This window comes from Barbus barbus (genome assembly GCF_936440315.1).
Source record: "Barbus barbus genome assembly, chromosome: 21".
Classification (NCBI taxonomy): domain Eukaryota; kingdom Metazoa; phylum Chordata; class Actinopteri; order Cypriniformes; family Cyprinidae; genus Barbus; species Barbus barbus.
The window spans coordinates 28,002,439-28,029,063 of record NC_136749.1 but is presented as its reverse complement, the minus strand read 5'-3'; the positions used below and the strand labels follow the sequence as shown (position 1 = coordinate 28,029,063).

The following is a 26,625-nucleotide window of genomic DNA, read 5'->3' as shown; positions in this document are numbered from 1 at the left end:
AAAAAACAATTAAATACATTTTTTAATTAAAATTGTATTTTAACAATTTTTTTTTTTTTTAAATAAGTATAAACTGACATCAAATTAGGCTTGCATCTCAAATTTGAAAACCCGAAAATGCTTAGATAAAATATTTTATATTATTTCTATTAGTATGGCTAAATAAATTGTTACACCAATAAAAATGGCAGTGCAGGACATTTTTGCAGTTTTGTTTGTGCATTGCTTTTGTTCTGCATTGTGCATTTGTTTATTATTATTTTCTTTTTTTAAATCACTAGCATATTAGTATTCATTAGTGTTTCCTCTGAGCGTGCTACAAATATTGGCATTTTCAACTCTTCAATTGTGTTTACCCTTCTTTAAATGGGCGAGAGCTGAATTATAACCACAGTTGATCAAATCATTTCTGCTCTGTGAATCTGCATGCCCTTCTGTATGTCAGAGTTGGTGTTGTTGGGCGGTGTGTGTGTGTGTGTGCCAGGGCTCTTGGCAGTGTCTGCACCTGTTGGCAGCATCAGGACCCTCCTGGCAAGGCCGGCAGAAATTGTGTGATGCTCTTGTACGAGTGCAGAGGAGACTGCAGCCACAGCACGTCAACATGGCGGCCACGCTCCGCTTACCACTGCGCCCAGCCCGTGTTTCTATTTTACTGTGGAAATAAGAGTGGAACGATGCAACTGCACAATCCATTTGTGATTTTGGAATTGCCTTTTAGAGCCAATGATGGATTTTGGGAGCAGAAATGCACCAGATAAAACTCATATTATTTACTACGATTGATGATTTGAAGCATCAGATCTGATTGAAATAGTTTCAGCTACATATTTTTACGTTTTGCATTGAAATACTGAATGTGTCTTGCGTAAAAGAGCCACTGTTTTTGGCCTAATCTAGAGCGTCGCTGTAGCTGCTGCGCCACCCAATGTGTTGCACAAGGACTAACATCTCAAGATAGAAAACAAGCTCCGTGCAATTTCACATCAACGCCGGAAATGTGTTTAGTGTTGTACGAATGGCATATCACATATTTTGCATTCATATGTGACATTAAAAAAACAAAAAACAAAAAAAACTACTTTGCATTTTCGCGACCTCTTGAAATGCATCCACCTTTTTTGGTCATCGCTCTTCTCTTACATTTCCTGTTTTTAACAGCAGTGATACTTAGTGTTCTAGTTCAGCACTTCTGCTGATTTCATATAGCTTTATCACCTTCTGTTTCATGTCTATACATGTTACACACTCCTGCTTTTAAAAACACATTTTAATGTCTTCACTATAATTAATTATTGGGCCCATTAGTCATTATAATTGTTGATTCTGACATGGGCATGTGCTTGGTTACCTTTAAAACTCATCTTCTTGTTTTTATAATAAATAATATATTTCACTCTCACTTGTATTATAATAATAACATACAGTAGCAGAAACAAAGCATCCAGGTTCTTAAACTTTTGAGTGTGTGTGTGTGTGTATGCATTTATCTATTACTGGTATACTTATTTATTTATACATTCAATACAATGTTGAAATCCTAAACACGGTATGTTAGTAAATACAGATCTTTGAAAGTCAATTTAACCGGTCAGGATGTGGTGTTACTTCCAAACCATGAGTGATTAAATTTGACCCTTGCACATATTTCTGCATGACTGTTGTCTATATATGTCATTGTGTTTTTAATTATGGTAATATATATTCCAGTGTAGATAACATATAATTCCTCTGTAATAATTATTTTCTTTTATTGCAGTGGGCATCTTTTTTTCAATCAAATAAAGCTGGGAATGATTTAATTCCTGTTTTGATGTCAAAATAATTAAGAGTTTTAGTTTAATAATTAATTCATCAAATGCATCAAAAGTCTTTGTTTTATTGATACTATTTTATAAAATGCAATTCATTTCCTCATAAATAATCACTAAACATTTTTTAAACTAGTGTGCATTCATTTATTCTTCCATCATATTTGCATAAATTAGATCGCTCTCTCTGTGTGTGTGTGTGTGTGTGTGTTCAGGGTTGGTCGTTTGCTGTCACTTGCACATATGTGTGTGTGTGTGTGTGTGTGTGTGTGTGTGTGTGTGTGTGTGTGTGTGTCATGCACCAGCATCACTGACAGATGGCGTGTCCTTTTGCTATAAGAAATATTGTACTCTTGAGGCTCTTTTGTAACTTTTTAAAACAGAACCGCGTCAAAATAATATCATCACACTCGTTCATACGATCATTTGCGTTTGCTTCCTTCCCCCGATTCTGCTGATCAACTCATCATTAACATCTCAACACACACCATCGGGATCAAAATGCACACGCTTACAAAAAAAGATCGTTTATTTTGTGACAAAGCGATTTTATTGTGCTGTTCGGTGCCTGTGCATCCTGTATGTGTGTGTACAGGATATGTGTGTGTAGATTCAGTAATAAATGCAGAACCGCCTCACTCTAATCAAGCTGATTAAAAATTCCTGCGCGCGTGCAGGCGGAAATCCACCATCATCATCCTCGTTCTCCGGCACTTTTACTTTATTTTCGCGTCCATCCTCCTCCAGGACAGCGACAGACGCTGGAGCAGCAGAAACCCGTCTTCAATCGCGTCGTTTAGGAGGTTTAGAGATGAGGAGAAGCGGCAGGCAGCGCGGAGAGGGAGGGATGAGCCGATGCAACTCATAATTTAATGGGGACAGAGAGAGAGAGAGAGAGAGACGGAGAGAGAGAGAGAGAGAGACAGAAGGGAAACAGAAAGAAAATGACCTAGCGCCAATGTTACTAATGTATCAAGCGGAAGATACAATGTAGCGCTGACGTGCGTCAGGAATGTTCGGATGCTTTGATGTTTCATTCGACGTTCGAAAGTGTATCGCGCACTTTTAAAGCTGCTTTGGATCCGCAGATCGGCTCGAGATGAGACGGCAGGTCGCTGGGGCTTCGTGCTGTTGTTTGGCCAGATGAGAGGCGATTCACGAACGCTTCTGTTCCTATAGGCGCGTATTGTTGAAGCTCAATGGGATGTGTAGGGGACGCTGGCGGTTACTTTTATTTTTAAAGGTTATTCTGCGCACAAACAGACGGTGGATATGATCGTAAACTCTATTGAACTCTAGACTCACCGGAGATCGTTGCATTTCGGCTTGATTGCATGCGACTACGGTTTTTAGCTCTCATCACATTTTAAAGTACTTTGCGCTTCGTCTATATGGTTCTTCATGTATCATGCGCTGTAATTCTTGGCATAGCGCTTGATGTTAGGTTTTGGCGTGGACGATCTGGAAGTTTTCTATGTTTCAGAATAGAATAGCTGACATAAAACTGATATTCGAGTGAAGTTTGTGCTCCTCCTGCCAAAACTTGAAGTCGCTGTTCATCCACAGCTCCTTTATATGTTCTTCTTAAAGTGGTGAGTTCAAGCTTGTGTTGTTTTTCTGATTTCTTTGGTTTATTGAACGGTTTTAATTATTTGTAAATATTCTCTTTTATTTTTTAAATCTTAAAAATATATATATATATATATATATATATATATATATATATATATATATTTCTGTATGGATACAAGACATTTTTAATTGTTGAATTCTATGTTATGCACCTAAAACGCAATTATGTAGTAATATATGTGCTATATGCCTCAATCAACCTGCATTAGGTTACAGCAATGCATTTTAAGGGTCTGGAGAAGTAGAAATATATGTTTTTAAGATAACACTTGCTAAGTGTTTCCATTCACATATAAGTGCACAGAGTTCATCTTTTTTTTATCTATATCCTCTTTTCCAGTTTTATTAGTTTTTAAATGAAGTCACATAAGTTCATCTGGTGTTCAGTGCTGTGGAATTCATTGTTGCATGTCTGATGTCTTGTTTGGCCTGTTTGATGAAATCTAACCCCGTCTGTCATGGTGTCTGGTGCAATGTTCCTTTATCGCTGTGAATGCAATGTTGAGACAAGGTGCAAGTCCCTTTTCTGGTAATCTTAGATAATCCGAGGCCTTTCTTTTGTTTTGGCATTTTAGGGAAACTTTTTTTTTGGGTGTCATTAAATACAAACAGTTACAACCAAAACAGTTGCGTGTCTTCACTTCAATCAGGAATTCAGGGTCTTTCAGTTTTATACCAAGAGATCTGATCTGCTAAATATTTCACAGCCTGTCTCTCTTGTATGGAAAGGTTCATTGTACGGTGCGCTGATCACTGAAGTGGACTCCTCTGCACATTAATGCGACTGTACAAAAACCGGCTTGTTTGCTCTCCACATGGGATTCTGCAGTGGGTTAGAAATACATAATACATGCTCTTAGGAATGGGAATGTGATCGTTGCATGAAACATTGTAAATGCCATGTAACATTAGGCTTGATTTGACATTTCAGTCTACATGGAAGAGACAGAGTTTATGTTGCAATTTCATTGTTTTTTAGGCTCGGTAATCTTTATAATTGGGTGAAAAAAGTTTACGATGTTTATTTTATGGCACTTGATTATCCAGCCGTCCTGACGCCGCTGCTTTTCTTGTTATTTTTCCCTTCAGGTGACAGTGAGCAGTGGTGCTGAGAACCATGGAGCATCTCAGCGAAACATGCCAGGGGAAGGAGAACTGTGAGATGGTCAACAATCTGAACGACACCAAGGCCCCTCCAGCCAAAATGGCCCGCCTGGAACAGAACGGAAGCCCGCTGGGCAGGTCTCGTCTAGGTAGCACTGGAGCGAAACTCTCCGGAGTGCACTTCAAACCCCCTGGACATCATCTGAAGGCCTGCCACAAGAGAGGTGAGTTTGCTTTTTCTTACCACTGCACTCTTAAAAATAAAGGTTCCAAAAGGGGCTTTTCTCTGTGGTGCAATAGAAAAACCATTATTTGTTCCCCAAAGAACCTTTCAGTCAACAGTTTTTAATAGAACGTTTTTTTTTTTTTTTTTTTAAAGTGTGAAGAACATTTTAAATATCCGAAGAGCCTGTTTTCACTATAAAGAACTTTTTGTGCATTTGAAAGTTTCCATGGATGCTAAAGGTTCTTCATGGAACCATCAATCCTAGTAAAGAACCTTAAAACATTTAACCTCTTAAAATTCCACCATTCCATAAAAGGTCTTTTATAGTGGAAAAGGGTTCAAGTTTCTTTGGGGAACCAAAAAATGATTTATTGCATCGCTAGAAAAAAACCCATATGGAACCTTTATTTCTAAGAGTCTGTGTCCTAACTAGGATGGAATTGATTTTAGCGAGAAGCAATTTGTCTGTCCATTCAAATTTGCACCAATGACATTTCAAAATGGGCGGGGCTACCAGATATTTAATCAGGCAGAAACCCAAGTGACCGACAAAATGTCCCATTTTATGTTGTGGCTATGGACGGTTAGAACCCTTATATCAGGCATCTGGTTAAATTCTGGGTAAAATTATGCAAAGTAGTTTGCATTTCTAACAATACATTTAGTAGTTATTGTAAGCATATTTGCATTGTTTTTATAGAAAACAGTCACTGTAGTACTTTGTCTGCTGCTTTGGTGTGTCACAAAAAACTTTTCAAATCAAAATTCTTAGTAAATGAACCCTGATTATTTTATTGGCTGCTAATTTGACATTTTAGAGCATTGCTATTTATTTTGGCATGTTATGGCTGTGGAATTAATTCAACAAAAAATCACTAACAGATATATGGGTAGTTAATGTATCAATGTGTACTATGGTGTGACCGAAAAATGTAAAACAAATAACCTCTAACATTGACGATAAACCTCTCTCATGCTATTTATAACCCTAAGAATGAAGATACATTTTTCTTATGTTATTTGTGTTGGGGTTTTTTTTCTACATTTTTGCTTTTTCACATAGGACACAGTCCAATTTTTATTTGTCAACTACCCATATATCCATATACGTATATATATCTGCAGTGTACAATTAAAGGGAAAACGCTTTAGCTACAACAACTAGCATCAGTTGTTCATGTTCCCCGGCCGCATTCTATAGCTCTCTGGGTAACCGTTATTATTATTTATGGGAAAAACTCAACTTTTGCTGAGTGCTTGCTGAACTTTGGAAGCTACTGTATTCATTGTTTCAGCTGAATAATATTTACCATGGGCTTTTCTCAGCTCTCTGGGAACAAAGCGTGTATTGATCCCGAAATGAACCGACACAGCAGTCTTTATTGTTAGATCTTTATCTATTAAAAATGGAAAAGCTTCGATTCAGCACATTCCCTGGCATCTGCTTATGATTACCCTATTTATTGATTGTTTTCCAGAAAACGGTAATATTCTTCGGAAACTGCGACCGCGAGGAGCAGAAATATGATTTATTAAGATTGCCCCGGATAGACGGCGTTGATATTACCCCCAGCCTGTATTAAACCCTTTAAAAATAAAGATCCTGGGTCCAAGAGATCATGAAGTTCCTGAAATTTCATCACCGCAGTGTTGCAGCTGGCTGGTATTATGTGATATTTGCACAGTAAACCCGAACACATGACAGCTTTGGATGGAGATTCTTCGTTTTTTTTATTTTTTCCCTGATAGAGGCATGCTGTTTACACAGACTCGTAAAGCTCAAGGCTATACGGTGCATTGGGAGCCACTGCACAGCATCATGGGAAGGGTACTGGGATCTGCCTGAAGAAGTATTCTAATGTGATTTGAGCACCTTAACAATAAATAAAGCGCTAAAGCCGCAATGAGCTCTAACCTTTTAGTGTGCTAACACGTTTAAATAGCAGAGCTGTTTTGTTGACGTCGTCTCCGCTTGTTCTGCGTTCTGATCTAATTATGCATGTTACAATGCTGCTTTATTGTAACACCGTTACAGTGGATGATAGACTGTTGATAACACAGCCTTGCATAAAAAATAATAATTTCAGCTGATTTGCTGAAATTTTTTTTAAAGCCTTTCTTGTTTCACAAAATAAGAATGACAATTTTTTCAGGTTATATATGTATCGTCTTTAACACAATTTTCAAAATAAGTCAAATGTCAAGTTTTGCTTTTAATGACAAAACATAGAATTTAAAATTTATAATTTGGCTTACAATTAGCAAACAAGTTGAAAAATATACTTAAATACTCAATGTCAAAGAACATTACATACAAAGTACTTTGGTACTATTAAAAATAGTTTTGTTTTATTATGAAATGAATACCTTTATTCAGCAAGGATGCCTTAAACTGTTTAGAAGTGTCACGTATTCTGTGGGTGTGCCCTGGTTGGCCACCAGATGTCACTGTCTTGTCTGAGCACATGGGTTTGTGTTGTGATTGTTCCATGTGTTCCCCGGTTGATTGTCTAACTCCGCCCTCTTGTTATCTCGTTATTGGTTTAGTGAATTCACCTGTTCCTGCTCGTTTGTGTCCCTATTTATGTTCCTGGTGTTTGCAGTTCTGTTCGGCCACGTTGTTACATGTTGTGTACGGTCAGTCGTGTGTGTTTCCTGATTCTTGTTTCTGCCATGCTCTGTTTTCCCCCTCGGGGTAGTTTGTTTCTGTTTTGTTTCTTTTATAATTAAACCACCATTTCCCTGCACTTGAGTTCTCGCTTCATTTCTCTGCACGTATCATGACAGAACGTGGCCGACATCAGAGAACTCAGCGGGGAATGGATTCTTCCCATCCTCCAGCCCCTAACGTGAGGAACCCCACTTTTTTACGGATCCTCCAGGTCAGGACGCTGCACTCTCTCCGTCAGAGGGGCACTGACGTCAGGATGTTTGCCTGGATGTTTTGTGAGGCAGCAGAGGGTTTGGGATACAACGAGGTGGCTCTCAAGGACTTCTTCAACCTTGCCCTTGATGAGCCCCTCGATGAGGAGTGGATGAGGGAGTTACACCACTTGACTTTTGGGGAATTGGTGGAGTTTTTGACGCTTCTCCAAGCGGCGGTGCCCGCTCACAGCGCTCCCGAAGCGGCGGTGCCCGCTCACAGCGCTCCCGAGGCGGCGGTGCCCGCTCACAGCGCTCCCGAGGCGGCGGGGCCCGCTCACAGCGCTCCCGAGGCGGCCGTGCCCGCTCACAGCGCTCCCGAGGCCGCGGTGCCCGCTCACAGCGCTCCCGAGGCGGCGGTGCCCGCTCACAGCGCTCCCGAGGCGGCGGTGCCCGCTCACAGCGCTCCCGAGGCGGCGGTGCCCGCTCACAGCGCTCCCGAGGCGGCGGTGCCCGCTCACAGCGCTCCCGAGGCGGCGGTGCCCGCTCTCAATCCCCTAGTGGTGGCCGAGGATGCCGCAGCGGCGCCCCGCTCCCGGAGACGGAGGAAGAGGCGGAGGAAGGCCTTCTCCGTCCCACAAGGCCAGGAGGCTACCCAGGAGCTCACTGCTGGCCAGGAGGTCGTGCCAGAGCCACCAGTGCTCCTCGCCCTGCCGGCGCCACCCGTGCTCCTCGCCCTGCCGGCGCCACCCGTGCTCCTCGCCCTGCCGGCGCCACCCGTGCTCCTCGCCCTGCCGGCGCCACCCGTGCTCCTCGCCCTGCCGGCGCCACCCAGACTCCTTGCCCTGCCGGCGCCACCCGAGCGCCTTGCCCTGCCGGCGCCACCCGAGCTCCTCGCCTTGCCGGCTCTACCCGAACTTCTCGCCCTGCAGGCTCCACTCGAGCTCCTTACCCTGCCAGAGACCGTCCCTGAGCTCACTGCCTGCCCTGTCACGGCCACAGAGGCCGTTTCTGAACTGACTGTCTGCCCTGTCACGGCCACAGAGGCCGTTCCTGAGTTCACTGCCTGCCCTGTCACGGCCACAGAGGCCGTTTCTGAACTGACTGTCTGCCCTGTCACGGCCACAGAGGCCGTTCCTGAGTTCACTGCCTGCCCTGTCACGGCCACAGAGGCCGTTTCTGAACTGACTGTCTGCCCTGTCACGGCCACAGAGGCCGTTCTTAAAGTCACTGCCTGGCTTGTCCCTCCGGCCCCACCCTGGCCGTGCGCTGGGGTTCCTGTTGGGCCGGAAACCCCCTGGTCCGTCCCTCCGGATCCGTCCTGGTCTCCTGCTCGGCCTTGGTCTGCGGGCCCCCTGCCTCTGCACGGGCCTGGCCCACCATCCCTCCCCCTGATCTGTCTCTTGCCCACCTCCCTTCTTGACATTTTGTATTTTCATTTTTCATGTTTTTGTGTTCTTAGTGTTGCAGGTGGAGCATCTGGGAGCTGCTCCTTTGTTGGGGGGTAGTGTCACGTATTCTGTGGGTGTGCCCTGGTTGGCCACCAGATGTCACTGTCTTGTCTGAGCACATGGGTTTGTGTTGTGATTGTTCCATGTGTTCCCCGGTTGATTGTCTAACTCCGCCCTCTTGTTATCTCGTTATTGGTTTAGTGAATTCACCTGTTCCTGCTCGTTTGTGTCCCTATTTATGTTCCTGGTGTTTGCAGTTCTGTTCGGCCACGTTGTTACATGTTGTGTACGGTCAGTCGTGTGTGTTCCTGATTCCTGTTTTTGCCATGCTCTGTTTTCCCCCTCGGGGTAGTTTCTTTCTGTTTTGTTTGTTTTTATAATTAAAACCACCATTCCCCTGCACTTGAGTTCTCGCTTCATTTGCACTGCACGTATCATGACAAGAAGTGACAGTAAATAAATGTATAATGTTACAAAATATTCTATTTCAAATATATTCTATGTATAAAGTTTCAGTTTTAACGACAGAACATTCTAAATGTATCATTCAACTTAAAATCTGCAAATGAGTGAAAAATATTTCAAATACTCCATTCAATGTCAGAAAACATAAGTTTATGCATAAATTGTCATTTTCATCTGGCTCATGTTTGCATTTTCTTGTGCCACTGGCCACAATTCTAACCTCGAAATCAGAATTAGGCATAAAACGATGTCATACGTGTGAAAATCAGCTGATAATGGAACAAACAGTTGTATATTATCTCAGATGAAGACAGGAATTGTGTCTTTTGTAGTGGGTTTTCTGCTAATTAAGGGATAATAGAAATTCACAAATGCTTGTCAAAAGCAAAAATGCTACAAAATGCATCATTTTGTGAGAAAATAGGATAACGAAAAGGGTACTCTTTTTGGAATTGGTACCCCAAAATTCATATAAGGTGCTGTTATTGGAGGTTGCATGCAAAGGCCAATGTCATTATTATTCCTACTTCCTATATGCTTAGGATTCAAGGTTTTTCAAATTTGCTACCCTAGCAACCACATAGCAACGTGCTATTATTTAAAAAACAACATTATTTTCTGTTTGAGTATACATTTTCGGCCGAATATGCAAGACTGTTGTTGAAAATCTGTGGCATTTTAGCATCTCCCTGTTGTGTTGCACGCTCTCTATGCAGCGGTGTAAAGCTTGCTCTCTTGTTTCTGATAGGTAATATGCTGCCAGTGTTTTGTGTGGTGGAGCACTACGAGAGCCCCATCGAGTTTGACAGCAAAGAGGAACATGCTGAGTTCGTTCTGGTCAGGAAGGACATGCTCTTCAACCAGCTAATCGAGATGGCCCTGCTCTCCCTGGGCTACTCGCACAGTTCGGCTGCACAGGCTAAAGGTACGGTGCATTTTAATCATCCTAAACATGGCGTACAGACACATGGTACACGGCGATACCTATTTATCCAGAATGTGCATGTTTTTTATTTTTTTTACCGTTAGATCAGAATCATGAGTCATAAAACGCCAGGCAGATGCTCGGATATTTTTGGAGGCTAAACAGAGATATTTTTGGAGTGATTTGTTGGCTGTGTTCTGGTAGTGCATGCATGCTTCTGCTCGGGCTGACCTGATGCCGAGGTCAGGGGGGTTGTGGGTAGAGGCAGGAACACACAGGTGCACCTCCTGCTCTCTGTAATCACACTTTTCTCAATGGGAACGAGTGTGGAGGTGGGCCTGCGGTTTCTAATTGCTTGCTTTATGGAGTTGGGGGCTATTTTAAGAGCCGTAGCCTTCAGCCTGTAATTTATTGCAGGCTGTCCATCATAATTTATTTTTTCTTTGGATCTTCTGGATCTTGTTTTTTTTTCTGCTACCCATTTAGTGCCAGTCGCCAGACAACATATGGTCAAGCAATATTTTTTTTAAAGAATGCTGTTTTGCAACCCTGTATAAAAAAATACCATGGTATTACCATGTAAATAAACTTTAGAAAGACCATGACTGTTTTAAGACCTTGTGGGCAGTATACATATGCACCATATAAATATTCACAGAAGACTCAACAAATTAATTTCAGTAGAGTGTGGCATTATAACAAGTGATTAAGTTAATGTGATAGTCATAAATCGGTGCTCACATGTTGAGAAATTAATACCGTTATTCAGCAAGGATGAATTGTTGATGAAAAGTGACAGTAAAGACATGTATAATATTACAAAAGATTTCTAGTTCAAATATCTGAAAAAGTATCAGCTTCAACAAAAATATGAATCAGGACAACTGTTTTCAACACTGAATATAATATAAAATATTTCTCGAGCTGCAAATCAGCATATTAGAATTATTTCTGAAGGATCATGTGACTCTAAAGACTGGAGTAATGATACTGATAATTCAGTATTGTGCCTCAGGAATAAATTACATTTTAAAACATATTCACACAGAAAACAGTTCCAATACTATTTCAAAATATTACTGATTTTACTGTCATTTTGATCAAATAAATGCAGTCTTGGTGAGCTTAAGAAACCTATTTCAAAAGCATAAAAAACTTTACAGTGTTTTATAATAAAAAAAAGATATACACAAATATTAGTTAAAATTGTCAATCTTAATTATATTTTGGCCTTAAGTGTTTTTATAACCAACATTTCTCTCATTTCGCTTGCCATCTTGGATATTCTTTTTAATTAACCCTGTCGCCATGCATTATGAGATTGCGTTGTCCACAAAAGATGCATGTGTTGCTGCCTGCAAAAGGAGATTGCTATAAATCCTGCCTATGTAGGCAGTTCACTAGATTTTGAGTGAAAACTCAAAACGGACATCACTGTGATGGTTATACCATGGCATCCTTTGAAGTATGCTACTATACAAACGACTATTTAGAAGCATGGTGCATGAATATGGTTATCAAATAGTACTTAGAAAAGTATGGTAGCTGCCTTTTTTTTGTGCAAATGTGCAGTCCTTGATTACCGTGTGCTGTCGTGTGAGTGTCTGTCTGTGGTAAATGGTGTCGCCTCACCGCAGGTCTGATTCAGGTGGGCAAGTGGAACCCCGTGCCTCTTTCCTACGTGACGGATGCACCCGACGCCACAGTGGCGGACATGTTACAGGATGTGTACCATGTGGTCACACTGAAAATCCAGCTACACAGGTCAGTGTTTCCCATATACTGTACCCACAGTGCCGCCGCATACAGTGCTGTTTTTCCCACAAGCCACTGCTGTGGGCACACACAGACACACCTCTTCCTTTTTCTGTAGACATCCATGTACATCTGTCTGTCTCTGTCTCTGTGTTGTCTCCAGAGGCTGTGTGGCTGTCTCACACTTTAAGGTGTGCCGGATCCAGTCTCTCCTTTTCTTTGTGTGTGTGTGCGTGTGTCTATGTGCAAACATGGACGTGTTAATTGCACATTACAGCAGTACTACTGCTCTTCCAATTACTCCAGTGTTTTAAAGAACTATGAAACCATCAATATTTAATTATTAATCCAGGAAATTCAACACTAAGAATGTCATTTTTTGCGTCAGCTTTTTTTTACCATAAAAAGCCGCATGTGACTCTGGACCACAAAACCAGTCATAAGGGTCCGTTTTTCTTGATGATTTTCTGAATAAAAAAGCTTTCCATTGATGTGTGGTTTGTTAGGATAGGATAATATTTGGCTGAGATACAACTATTTGAAAATCTGGAATCTGAGGGTGCAAAAAAATCTAAATGCTGAGACAATTGCCTTTAAAGTTGTCCAAATGAAGTTCTTAGCAATGCATATTACTAATCAAAAATTAAGTTTTAATATATTTACGGTTGGAAATTTACAAAATATCTTCATGGAACATGATCTTTACTTAATGTCCTAATGATTTTTGGCATAAAAGAAAAATCTATAATTTTGACCCATACAATATATTTTTGTCTATTTCTACAAATATACCCCAGCGACTTAAGACTGCTTTTGTGCTCCATAGTCACATTTATTTACATTGAAGTATGAATCGTACAATAAACAAATCAGATTTTCTTTAAAGCTTTTTGAACAAATACTGTGACACTTATTTATAAATATTTCCTATTTTTGTTTTGTATATTTTTATATTTATATTCATATTTTTAGTTCATTCTAAAATGAATGCATATACACGCACATACAAAACAATAATAATGACTATATATCATTGTAATATGTTCAGTTTGGTTTTCCATCAGTGTTACCAAACAGGTTTCCCTGTCTGCCACTGGTCAGACAAACAGATAGTCCCTCATTCAACTAGTTAGTCAAATCTGTTTGTCTGATCGATTGCAGACTGTTTGGAAACAGTCATTGTTTTTGCACTTCCCTTTTTTCACACTAGTGGCACAGAAATGACGCCCTTAGCTTTAATTTTCATCGCATGCTGGTGCTGAACATCTCTGAACGTTTTTTTTTTTTTTTTTGCATGGAGTGTTGCGATTATTTTCTTGGCAGCTTGCCGTTTATTGCGTCCTATTGAACAAGCGTTCATTAATGACACCCTGAATGCAGCTGTGTTTTCTCCGTTGATTTGATGGTGAATTTTTTCCCCACCACACATGCATAAATGTTCTAAATACTGGATTTTTTTCTTTTAAATAAAATATTTCGATGATAGTGGATGCTGGTCCTTTTTAATGCACCTAGCATCGAAATGTAGATGGAAACACCTTAAATTGTTTTAGCAAGCACATCAAGGCAGGAAGGTAGAAGTAACGTGAAATAATAGTCGCCACATGCAGCTGATGTATAATTCATGCATCAATACAGCAGATGTGTTGTATAAAGTAATTAACTAATCAGAACAATCAGGAGAGAGAGAGAGAGGAGAGAGACTCCAGATGCATCTGCTTCATGCGCCAAATGAAATCTGTCTGTCTTAGAGGGACGCTTGCAGCAGGAAAGCAAAGCCCAGTGCTCACTGTCCTCTCTCTCTCTCTCTCTCTCTCTCTTTTGTTTCCCTTTTCCATCTCTCTCTTGTTCTATCCCTTCCTGCAGTTGTCCTAAACTGGAAGACCTTCCTCCAGAGCAGTGGACCCACTCTACAGTAAGAAATGCGCTCAAGGAGTTACTCAAAGACATGAACCAGAGCTCTCTGGCAAAAGAATGTCCCTTATCACAGGTGCTGGAGCCTTCCACGTCTAGTTGCCAAGATTGCAAGTGTCCCTTTTCAAATGCCCAGAGTTTGATAGAGTGGAAATGGACAGAATTGCCATAGAAATCAAAATCAATAGCCATTGTCATCCCTGTAGATTAATGCACTTTATTTTGATGCTGTTGCAGCAGTGCTAGCTTTGTGAATGCGAGTATTGTTGGGTAAACAATGGGCGAACCACAATGATCTTGATAATGCATTACAAGCTGTGAACTGTTATGGGTGAATCTCACAAAACCTGTCAACATGTCGTGTTTTAACCTTAGAATCTGTGGAAAGAATTATGGTTGCTTATAGAAAATTAAGCCTATTTATATATATTTTTTTTTTTTACGACACTATATTTTAATGTCAGTTGCAGCTCACATTCTTATTACCATAATACAAAAAAACCCAAAATTATTTTTGATATATTTGAAATTTATTTTAAAACTAAAATATTCAGTTTTTAAATCAAATATTTACAATGTATTTATACATCATGGTAGTATACACTGTATTTTTTGTTGTTGTTTTAAAAAAATGACCATAATAAAAGTCTCCTTGGAAATACTTAAGAATAATTAGGGAAATAATTCAAGACATAAAACATCCAGACTATTACAGTAATGAGAATTTGAGCGGGGAAAACCACTTAATTGTGGTGAAAATAATATAAATATCTTTCGTCCTAAAATTTGGCTTTAGTTTTGTGAATTTCATATTCATTTAATGTTAAAATAAAAATTTGTAGTATTAAATAATCAAAGTATTAATACAGCATGACAGTGTTGTTTTGGAGGCTTTATACAGAGTTTTTATTTGATTTATGATATTAAAGTGTAATAAAAGTGAGACGTAAAACCAGACTATTACAGTAATGAGAATTGGTGGGGAGAATAGGTTTAATTATTATGTGAATTAACTTAATTTTAAAACTGAAAGATTATTTTTTTTATATATAAAGTATTTATACAGCATGATAGTACTTTGAGTCTTTATACCATGTTTTTTAATTTATGCTGTTTTAAAAAGTGTTGTATAATAAAATATTATTGTATTACCATAGTAAAAATCTCACCTTTGAGAATAATCAGTGAAGAAAGTGAAGCATCCAGACTATTACAGCAATGAGAATTTGAGGGGGGAAATCTGCTTAATAGTATTGAAAATAATGCAAAAAAATTTTGAATTGTCCTAAAAATGGGCTTCATTTATTTTTAAGTAAAATATAATTTCTCATAATCCCTCTCGATTTTGCAATGAAATGGGCATGTTTTGATGAGATTCACCCTTAAAATCACAATGTATTTTAAGGAAATGCGAGTGTTTCAGCCCGTGTGTTGGCGCAATCGCAGTCTATTTTTCGTCTCAGGGAAGCCCGTTCTTTACCTGCAGGTGTGTGCGTGTGTGTGGTGATGTAAAGAGTCCCAGGGTGCTGTTCAGGCAGCGCAGGGGCTGGGCCGCTCCACATCTATCTAATCACTCTGTTTACAGTCCATATGTGAGCTATTCCCACTGAGCAGCGGCCCGGTGCTTACACTGAATTAGAGTCCGCTCACAGCTCGCTTGCTGTAGGCTGGGTGGCCCGCAAGCGTGTGCTGCAATTTTCGGGGGAGGGGGGAGTTTTCTGCTTTTGTTATTTCTGATTACTCTCGCTGGCGTGAAGGAGGAGTGTCTTTCGCTAATTTTAGTCGTTGCTTCTCCAGTTAGAACAGGATGCCTCGTCTGTGTTAGGGTCGTCTTTGATGGGTAACCTAGTAGAGGTGACCTTTTTGTTTAGGTGAGCAGTCTTACTGTTGAACAGGAAGAGTTGGAGAGATCAGGCCGATTTAAGAACGAACGCCAACTTATATAGGATTAGCGTTGTCTTGATACTCCGAACGGTAATCCCTGCTCTTGAAAAGGTTAATGAATGGAGAATCAGAAGGAGAATTAGGCCAGAATGGATGGGGATTGTGAATGCAGTGTGTTTTACACTCTAACAGGAGCCATTCATTTTAGTGTAGTCGGTGAACTTTGTGTATGACTAGTTGGCTAGTCATTCTTAAAGGAAGCCTTATGTAACTACAGTATGTTGATTAGATGGACTGTCATACACCAACCAGGCATTTTTCTTAGATGTGTTTTTCAAAGTTGAAGTAGTTTTCATTTGACTTTAACGCAACACTCATTGTACGAGAAGCTGAGAAAATGGCCAAATGGCCAAAGAAAGAAAGAAAAAAAAACAGCCAAATGCATTGATGTTATGCATGCATGCATGTGCTTTCCCATGACTATACATTTTCTAGTTATTTAAAGCTAACATGCATTTTAATATTACAAAATATTAGAAATATATGTTAGTGAAGGCAAGGTTAAATTGAGCAAGTGCTGTGCTATACAAATTAAACATTAATATTAATATATATATATATGATAAAAAAAAGTAATACCCCACCAGTTGACCTCAATTATTGACCAGCTGACCCATTCTACTTCTTGGATATTGTTTTTAGCAGAATATAATTTGCCTGCCGTCAGATGTTTTTTTTTTTTGTGCAATGCTAGAGAAAGGACAAAAGTAAATTTCTCATCCAGGTTTGTGCGGGGCCCCTGCTGCTCATCAGCCGTCTTTCAGCACACGTATGTTTCCCTGTGATCAAACTTAACCCGTGTCCCCTCAGACGACCGCAACAATAGAGCTCCCCACCCACCCCGTGGCCCTGAAAGAGCAGCTGTGTAGTTGCATAGCAGCTAATAGCCGTCAAATGCCATCTTTGCTCATCTTTGACATGGGCTTTCCCCCCTTTCTCATGCAATGGACGAAAAAGAAGCTGTAATTAAGACGTTTTAAAAGGAAAAAATTAAAAGGAGGGGGAATTAACCCACCTCTCCAACACAATGCGAACAGTCTCTCCGCAGGGAGACTAAAAGATGACACGTAAGAAGGAAGTACAAACAGTGAGTGCCTGGCTAGATATGGAGCGTTTTCATGAGACTCTCCCGTGACGGAAAGCCAAATAGATGGTTCAGGTCGATAACGGCATGACAGACTTCCTGGGCGCACCGATAAGCCTCGCGATGGTTATCTTTTAAAGAGGCTTGTCCCATTACCTGTTGATGGCTCCTGGCGTTCGGAACGCTGAGGTGTTTATCCGCGTGGTGGATGGGTCTCGGGAGTTTGAGATGAGTGATTAATCAATGGAGCTTTTCACAACATCTGTGTCAACTGTACCCAGTATGAGCGTCTGACTCACATCAGATCTCAAACAGATCTTTGATGACTCATGAAATCTTGGTAATTTCATTTCTCTTCTGTTGTTAGTCGATGGTTTTGTTTGTAAGCTCCCTTCCATCCTGGCTGTTGTTTCAGATCAGCGATAAAAGAAGCCGTGACATTTTAAAACGCCAGTTGGCCTTCAGATGTGCGGTTTGAACCTGGCCTCCTTTCAGCATAGCACTGTGCGGTTTCATATCCCGCCCTTGCTTTTGGAGAGGGTCTTCTGCTCGTCTTGGATACCGTTGTACACTTTTCATTTCTACAGCAGCACAAGCTTTGGCAGTAAAGGTTAATAGTCCTTCTCAATCGTACACAGAGATGTGTGCTTTGGTTAGTGGTTAACCCTCGTCTGGCTGGTCCTGCTGAACTGTGCACCTGTTCGTGGTGGGAAAAGGTTCCAAAATAATTTTTCTGCCTGATGCTGTTGGAGGACCATTTAAAATATCCACGTAGTGCCCTAGTACTCCTAAAGCATTATATGGAACTTAAAAAGGCTCAGTTTTCATCAAGTTGTGTACCATAGAAGAAGATTTGGTGATGTTAAAGGTGAACAATTTAAATGTCCATATGTCATTTAAGAACAATTTAGAATTCCATGAAATGTGTCATAGAGGAGCATTTTTAAATTCCTTTTTCAATCTTCATATGAACAGTTTAAATTTCCACATTATGCAATAAGCAAATGTTCCATATGATGTCATAGAAGAGCATTTTTAGATGTATTTCTGTATGATGCCATAGAGAACATTAGGTTCCATATCATGGAAGAGCAATTTAAATTTCTGGTGTGACTTTAAATGCAGACCTTGAGCCAAAAACTCATCACCAAACACCAATGACTTGTACATAAGGGTACTGTCATTTTAGACACGTCCAAAACTGTTGCAACAGAGATGGAAATACAATTTTTAAATACATAAACTATGTTTTCATCTTTGTTGCCACAGTTTTGTTAGTGCCTTTTTCTGTTCTAAAGAAGGTTGTGTCCCAACACTTTGTCCTTATAGTGTCTATACAAGTCATTGGTGTTTGGTGATGAGTTTTTGGCTCAAGGTCTGCATTTAAAGTCACACCAGAGGTGTTCAGCTGGGATCAGGACTTGGCTTTCTGCAGACCAGTCAAGTTCTTCCACACTGACTGAATCAATGTCTTTTTGAACCGTGTCTTATACACAGAGGCACTGACATGTTAGAATAGAAAAGGGTCCTGTCCAAACTATTGCTATAAAATTAGAAGCACACTATTCACTAGAATATCATTATATGCTTAAACATTAAGATTTATACTCATAGAAATGACTAAAGTAGTCAAACCTGTTCATTAGAAGGGGGTGACCCAATACTTATATCATATAAGTCCATAAATGTATGATTTTGAAGAAAAACACCATACACCAACCTATAATCTAAGATCAAAAACAAATCTCCAAAGAAGCTTATAGTCACATCAAGAACCCTTCAGAGAGAAAATGGTTCTTTATAAGAGATGCGTAACTTCCGCTGAAGAGCCTTCACTCTGAGAGCGCATCTCCAGGTCTTCAAGATGCATCGGATCATTTGGAAACGGGAATGCTGAAGTTATCCATAAACTCAAACTCTATTGTAAGCCGTAAAGCCCCCCTCCTCCCCACCGCCGAGTCCCCAAGTGCTCATGTTATAAAAATGATAAAGCTGCCGTACCTGTAATTTAAAAACAGATGGTTTCATCTTTTGAATATTTATAACAATCAAAACAATTTCTGTGCTATGTAGCCCAGGGCTATTAAGGTGTTAAGTGTTAGGTTTAATGAAAAAGAATCTCAGCTTTTTTTTTTTTTTTTGGAGTGGAATGTATTAAAATAGAAGAAGAAAAAGCAGAGGAGATGAATAGGAAGCATGCTGATAGGGCAGCGAGGAGACGTGAACTCGTTGTGTGGTCTCAACATGCAACTCCGGCTGTGAAAACAGATTGCGAATATGAGTTGCATTCATATAGGGCAGAAATCCCCAAAGCATCATCTGCTTTGCTGTCTGCCTCACAGAGCCTCCTGGATGCATCCACTTTCATACTCTGTGGCATTTGTTAAAGGGACATGTATTTTTTTTAGTTTATATTACTACAGAAAAAAATTGTGCATGAATCGCATTGCATATGTTTTTTGGGTCAAGATATGACACTGTGATACATCTAATGCTGAGTTGTGCGTAGTACAGGATTTCTTGACAGACTTTGTTATTGTACTGTGAGTAAACATACATTTTAAAAAGCGCATACAATTTTGTTTTGCAGAGTATGATTTCTTCAATTGTTAACAGCACTTACTATGCAAATGTTTCTGCGGCAAAGTGTCAAGAATTCGGACGCTGGTATAAACATTTCAAGAAGACAAAAGACATGATAGGTAAGCAGAATGCTAATGGAAAATGAATCATAATCTCATCTATCTAAAGAAAGAGATCTGTCTGTCTGTCTGTCTATTGTCTATTTGTCTATCAATTTATCTGTCTTTTTGTCTGTCTCTATCCGGCTTGGTATATCTGCCTTTTTGTTGACTATTTATCTGTCTGTCGATCTGTCTGTCTCTCCATCCATGTATATGTGTCTGTCTATTTATCTAAATCTGTTTATCTATCCATCTATCTGCCTATCTATTTGTCTCTGTCTATAGCTCCCTATCTGTCTATCTGACTGTCTCTCAGTCTATCTGACAATCTATCTGTCTATCTGACTGTCTCTCTGTCTATAGCTTTCTGTCTGTCTGACTACCTGTCTATAGCTCCCTATCTGTCTCTCTGTCTATATCTGCCTGTCTATATCTGACTATTAGTCTATTGATCGATTTATCTCTCTCTGTGTAGGTCTCTCTGTCTATATATGTATATCTGTCTCTCTGGTTATCTCTATGTCTTTGTCTACCTATATTTGCTTCACTGACTATTCATTTGACTATTTATCTCTCTGTTGATCGATCTGTTTATCTCTCTATCTGTCCTTTTTATGTCTGTGTATCTATTGACTAGTTGTCTGTCTGTCTGTCTCTTTATATGTCTGTCTGTATGTATATCTGACTGTCTATCTAGTCTTTTCCTCGTCTACTTATTTTTAATATGCCTCATTTGTTTATTCTTTAGATTCAGTTAAAATGCAAATCTAACAAAACCTGTCAAATATAGATCTATGTTTAAGACAAAAAGCCTTGTTGACTTAAATTCCGTCTTTGCCATGCAAATAATCAACAGCACTGTGATTTTTATTTTTTATTTTTTTTCAAGTGTTCAAACACGCACCTGTCAGTCAGTCAATCAGGTTGTTACACTGCAGCTCTTGACATCTGCCTCTTGTTTCCTGTTCACACGTTCACTTTTACCCCCACTAACACTCCCTCTTTCTCTCTCCACACCTGTGAATGCGTGTTTGTGTGTTTCGTCTGCGCAGTCGTGCGCCAGCCCTCCCAGCTGGAGGGCTACCTGGGGACGTGTGTCCTCCACGACAGTCCACGTGCCACCACGTTAGGTAGGTCACGTGATGCACCGCAACCCTCCCCACCTTATCATTCATGAGCGCATGTGCTCACATTCCGACGGCGGAGATACCGTAGCTTTGCGTTAAAAACTCCCGGCAGGCAGAGAGCCACGTGAGCGAGACGATTAGAGTCAGATGACGCAGTCTGCCATGATAAAAACATACAATGTACAAAATCGACACATTGGTCTTTTGTTATGACACTAAATGTCTACCTAGTCAAATCAAATTTGTTTGTATAGCGCTTTTTACAATACGCATTGTTCAAAGCAACTTTTATAATATCTTAATGTCTTCATGCTTTGTAGTCACTTTAGCAGATTAGAGCTGGGCGATAATATAGTTTACATTTTGAAATGATGCAAGCAATCAAGCAGCTGAGACTTATTTTGACATATGCATATATATATATACAACTTTATATAAAGAGATGGGTAATAATAATAGTATAGTTAATTTTGTGATGATATAAACAATCATGCAGCCGAGATTTACTATATGTCCAACCTTTTATATAACGCTGGGCGATAAAGACAATCACGCTTTTGAGATTTGTTATATAATTATATAACTCTTTAAGTGACAATGCTGCTTGTATCCGGGTGTATATACTTGCATATGTGCATCATATATGCTTTTGCAATTGCAAATTGCCTTATTTAGAAAGGTTTCTTTTTTATGGTTTCATATTGTCCTAATCAATCAAGTTTCTAGCTACAGGAAATATGTCTGTCCACACTGAATGCAAAAATGCTTTTCTAAAAATCACAGCCAATCAGAACATATCTGATGTTTAATATAAAACTATGCACTGCAGGATTTTAAGACAATGAGATTATTATGGGCGGGGCTTGTAGCTGGGGAATCTACTTTTTATGCATTTGGCAGATGCTTTCATAAATTTAGTTGTCATCTTGAGCTAAATTGATCTGAATAATTACACTGCTTCATAACTGATATTGAAGAATTTAGCAACATTAAAGAATCCATAGTTCACCCAAAAATGAAAACTGTCATCATTTACTCCCCCTCATGTAGTTCCAAACCCATATGAGTTTCTTTCATCTGTTGAACACAAAAGATATTCTGAAGAATGCCATTGACTTCCATAGTGTTTTTTCTTACTATGCAAGTCATTGGCTACTAGTAACGGTTTGGTTACTAATATTATTCAAAATATCATCTTTTGTGCTCAACACAAAAACACAACATGAGGGTGAGTAAATGATGAGTTTTGGGTGAGTTATCCCTTTTTAAGGCTGTTATTTTCCTGTTTATTGCTGTGAGGCTGTTTTGAAACAGTGGGTACTGTATGAAGCGCTACATAAATAAATTAGACTGGACTTTTTTAGCCAAAGTGACTTATGTTGCATTCAGTTTATACATTTAATCAGTTCATCCATTCCATGGGAATCGAACCCATGACCTTGGCATTGCTTTATTGTCTAAACTGCAGGAATGCAAAGCTACGGCATAGTTATGCCAAGGTTATGGGTTTAACTCCCAGAGGACGCTGTGAATGATATAGTGCATGTCTTGAATGCACTCTCTATTGTAACTGGTGCGCAGTGAGCTGTGTTTCGCAAGTGGTCAGCGAGAGGACGGTCTTGCAAGATCTTGTGGACTGTGGCGAGCCGTCTCTAGCGCGGCAGAGCTCCCATTAAAACGCAGCCGGGCTGGAGAGCGAGCGCCTGCCGTGCCATAGGGTTTTACCTCCCTCCCCTCAGTCCACATTCTCTCTCCCATTGTGCTCCTAATCCCAGCCTGCTTTGTGGCGAATTCCACAGGAGGGACTCTGGTTCTCTGTCTGTCGCCGCTGCTGCTGCTGCAGACGGGGCCTGCGAACGCTTTCTTCCAACCTTTTCAATTTGCATGGAAAAGCGTGTGCCCCCCAGCAGTTTTCAACACCAAAAAGACAACTGAGAGGCATACCGTAACATCAGAGCACAGGAATGAGGGGGATTATGGGAGAGCTTTGATTATTACCCAATTTTTTTGTTAGTTTTTTTTTCTTTCCCTCTCACTTTCTGCTGATATTGAAAAGAACAGCCGCGGCTTTGTGCTCCCTGTCAGTTAAGACACATGTTTGCGTCCTTGTGCTTATTGTGCGTATCTCTGGAGAGTTTCCATGCGCGTAATCTGGTTTTTATCTTCTTGTTGAAATATTTATATTTTGATGATTTGCCATAATGCTTTTTTTTGTGCTCCATAAAATCCGTAAGATTGTGATGGAGTTGTGCGGCGGGCGTGCTTGTAGGTGATGGGCATTGTATTTCTCTCTTTTTTTTTAAAGTAATATCTTTCAACTGAATACCTGTATTTCAAGAAAGCACACCGATTTAGTCCTTTAAAGGATTGGTTTGTTATATTTAGTCACCTTTACGTTGTTCCAAATCCGTATGCTGTTATTTGTTCCATGCAACACAAAAAGAGATATTTTAATAAATCATCATCCAGCTCTTTTCGATATTCATAGTGACCACATCTGCCAAGAAGCTGTGAAATGTTAAAAAAGCACATTTAAAAGTAGTCAATTTTTCAGAAAAGTGACAGATTATGGGTTTAGAATTATTTCTATAAAAATTCATACATTCATAGACGCCTTTTAATTTTCAGATTTTCAAGCCTGTTAGCCGCTAATCACTAAACTTGTCGATTTAAAAGAATCAAAGTCATTTATAGCCTCAAATGGCATCAAATAGTTGCCGTATTTTCAGTCCGCTCGGTCTGGCCTGTTTTAAAGGCCGTGCTTTGGGCTTCCAGCGCAACACGGTTATATTTAGACTTTCCCCAAATTTCATATTAGCCAGCTTGTGTATCTTGTTTTAGAATTAAGAGCATAAAGGACGATTCAAGTGTATGGCTCTCTGGCTCGGTCCATGTGAAGACGTCCGCTCGCTGCTTTAGCAGAGCGCCCACACTGGCTTGTTGTTATTGCTCGCATGATTTGGCCATGGACATTATAAACTAATTTCTGGTGCTGCCAATTTATGCAGATACAGGTCACACACTGTGCCCATTATATTAGAGAGGTTATACTGGGTTACTGTAGTAATGGCAGGCTGAAACGGGCTTGATTAGTATTTTTTAGCTTAAAGCTTTTGCTTTTTGACTTCAGGTCATGTCCAGCTTGTTATGAAAGTGTTTGTTATTTGATATTGGTGTGTTTTGGTATGACTTCTGTTCACTATAGAGTAGTGATAAGGCAATTAATCGCTCATTTAGAAAATATTAACATGCCCATTTGTCCAATTAAGTGATAGTTTCTTTATATTTTTAGATATTTGTTATATTACTTTATATAAAATATTTATTTTTTAATTCAGTTCCAACTTTATGTGTTAGTAATGGCAAAAGTACTGTTGTACAATTGATACTGACATAAAGGCCCGGTTTCACAGGCAGGATTTAGACTAAGCAGGATTAGGCCATTGTTCAATTAGGAAATTTAAGTAGTTTTTATTAACATGCCTTAGGAAAAAACATTACTGGTGTGCATCTTGAGACAAAACAAAGGCGCTGATATATTTTAAGATCAGTCAGTGCAAGTTTCTTTCAGTTAAAACAGCTCAGACTTACTCTTTAGTCTGGGACTAGGCTTAAGCCTCGTCTATGAAACCAGGGGAAAAATGTTTTATTTTTTAATGTAAATTTGTAATACAATTTTGAATTGCATTTGAGATACGAATGTAAACAGTCACTTCATCTTAAAGGCAGTGTAAATGGGCAAGATAAAATCAGATATTTTAAAAAATATAATCTCTGCATTAGACTTAATAAACCTACCACTGTCTATTTTGTTGTTATATGAATCCAACAGCACAATATTGACAAGAAAAAGAGTAAAGCACTCACCGTGTTCTCTATTAATGACTTTTTACATAATTACTTGAAACAATATTTACTTAATTGAGAAATGCTTGCACCACATGCCACTAATTTAATTTGTTCATATTTATATTAATATTTCATTTTTTTAACGACAGAGTGGATTCAGTAGCATATTAGATGCTGTCGTATTGAAACTAGTATCTAAACTCATGAAATACCACAGATTTTGTGATCAGTTACTTATTTTAACTATTTAGAAAAAATATTATATTTATTTTATTTATTTTTACATCATATATATATATTTAAACTGACATCTTGTTTAGGCTATCATCATCAGCAGCTTTTATGAAGGCAAGCCAAACCCTGTTTATTAACGTGGTTCATCATCTTTGTGTCCACCTGTAGCTGAGATGGACAGTCTGTCTGATCTTTCTCCACCCGGAACTAACCACCTCAGCTTCAGTCAGCAGCCCATCCCAGGCAGCACGGCAGAGCAGTCCCCGTCCCCGGTGCCCCTGTCCCACAGCAGTCAGGCCCCCGGTCGTGCTCAGCTGCCCGGCCTGCACCCTGGCCTGGTGTCCACCCCCATCAGCCCTCAGCTGGTGAATCAGCAGATCGTCATGGCTCAGATCCTCAACCAGCAGTACGCCGTCAACCGTCTCCTGGCCCAGCAGTCTCTGGGCCAGCAGTACCTCAACCACCCGCCCGTCAACCGCGCGCTCAACAAACCGCTGGACGCGCAGGTGTCCACCAACGCCGAGGTCTCATTGGAGATCTACCAGTGGGTCCGAGACGAGCTGAAGAGGGCGGGAATCTCCCAGGCCGTGTTCGCCCGTGTGGCCTTCAACAGGACACAGGTACACACATTTGGATTATAATATGTCATATATTTGGAATAAAAGTGCCTTATGAGATAAAAGATAAACATACTAAATGGGGTGAGGATTATCACAAAATAGCTGCCTGCAAAATTTTTTTAGTCCTAAAAGTTGTCAAACAGTTTGGGTCGGCAAGTTTTCTTTCTATGTTTTTTTTTGTCTTGTATGCATAGGAAGCAGTTTAGGGTGTCATAGTGTTCTTACAATACAAAAATGATTCCTAAGGGTTTTCCAGCATCATGCTGATTTCTAAGATGTCATCTTTTAGATGGTCTCATAATGCACTGGGACAAGCAGAGCAGAAGAAATCCAACCAAAATGGTGGATAAATGCCTTCGATACTGAATTTTTTTTAAAAATTATATATATATATAATAGTATAGTCTAGTTAGATGGCAACATTTGAAAATATTGAGATATGGTAAAAATAATAGTAATTTTTACCAGATTATTAAATGGCTCAATCTGCAAAGAATTGATAATTAAACGTAATCTTTCAAGAATGATCGGGGTGATGATTTTGTAAAGAATCTGTACAGAAAATAAAAATGATTAAATTAAATGACCTTTTACTCTAAAGATTTTTGAGTGAAAATCATCCCGAACAATTTGGGAAAAACTTTTGAATATTCTTTACAAGAACCAAATCAAGCATCTTTCAGTAACAATAAAGTCAATGAAGTTAAAACAAATAAACCAACAACAACAAGTCTTTCCACTTCAGTTATCATAGGTCATATTCCTACTGTTCCTTACAATAAAAATAATTATTTTTATTGTGATTTTATTATTTAAGAAAAATATTTAAATTAAAATTTAATTTTGTATTTTATTATATTTTTAAATAAAATGTATTTAATAAAAACAACAATACTACTATTAACATTTAATGTCTTTAGTTTCACATTTTAAACCATTGA

The 26,625-nt window shown here is 39.5% G+C and overlaps 1 protein-coding gene across 8 annotated transcripts in view; it reads left to right on the top strand.

Annotated features, from left to right (window-relative positions):
- The window catches only part of LOC306887911 (DNA-binding protein SATB1-like), a 57,516-nt gene that overhangs the window by 5,752 nt on the left and 25,139 nt on the right, over positions 1–26,625 (top strand). Inside the window, exons 1-8 of one of the 8 annotated variants that reach the window (XM_079445940.1) lie at positions 2,639–3,400; positions 4,530–4,768; positions 10,297–10,473; positions 12,111–12,237; positions 14,095–14,143; positions 19,761–19,872; positions 20,907–20,984; positions 25,233–25,684. In XM_079445940.1, the coding sequence (XP_079302066.1) occupies positions 4,558–4,768; positions 10,297–10,473; positions 12,111–12,237; positions 14,095–14,143; positions 19,761–19,872; positions 20,907–20,984; positions 25,233–25,684 (1,206 nt within the window). In that variant the 5' untranslated portion in view covers positions 2,639–3,400; positions 4,530–4,557. Of the gene's footprint in view, positions 1–2,638; positions 3,401–4,529; positions 4,769–10,296; positions 10,474–12,110; positions 12,238–14,094; positions 14,219–19,760; positions 19,873–20,906; positions 20,985–25,232; positions 25,685–26,625 lie in introns of those variants that run through there. The other 7 variants (XM_079445939.1, XM_079445941.1, XM_079445938.1 and 4 more) reach the window with 7 other exon arrangements.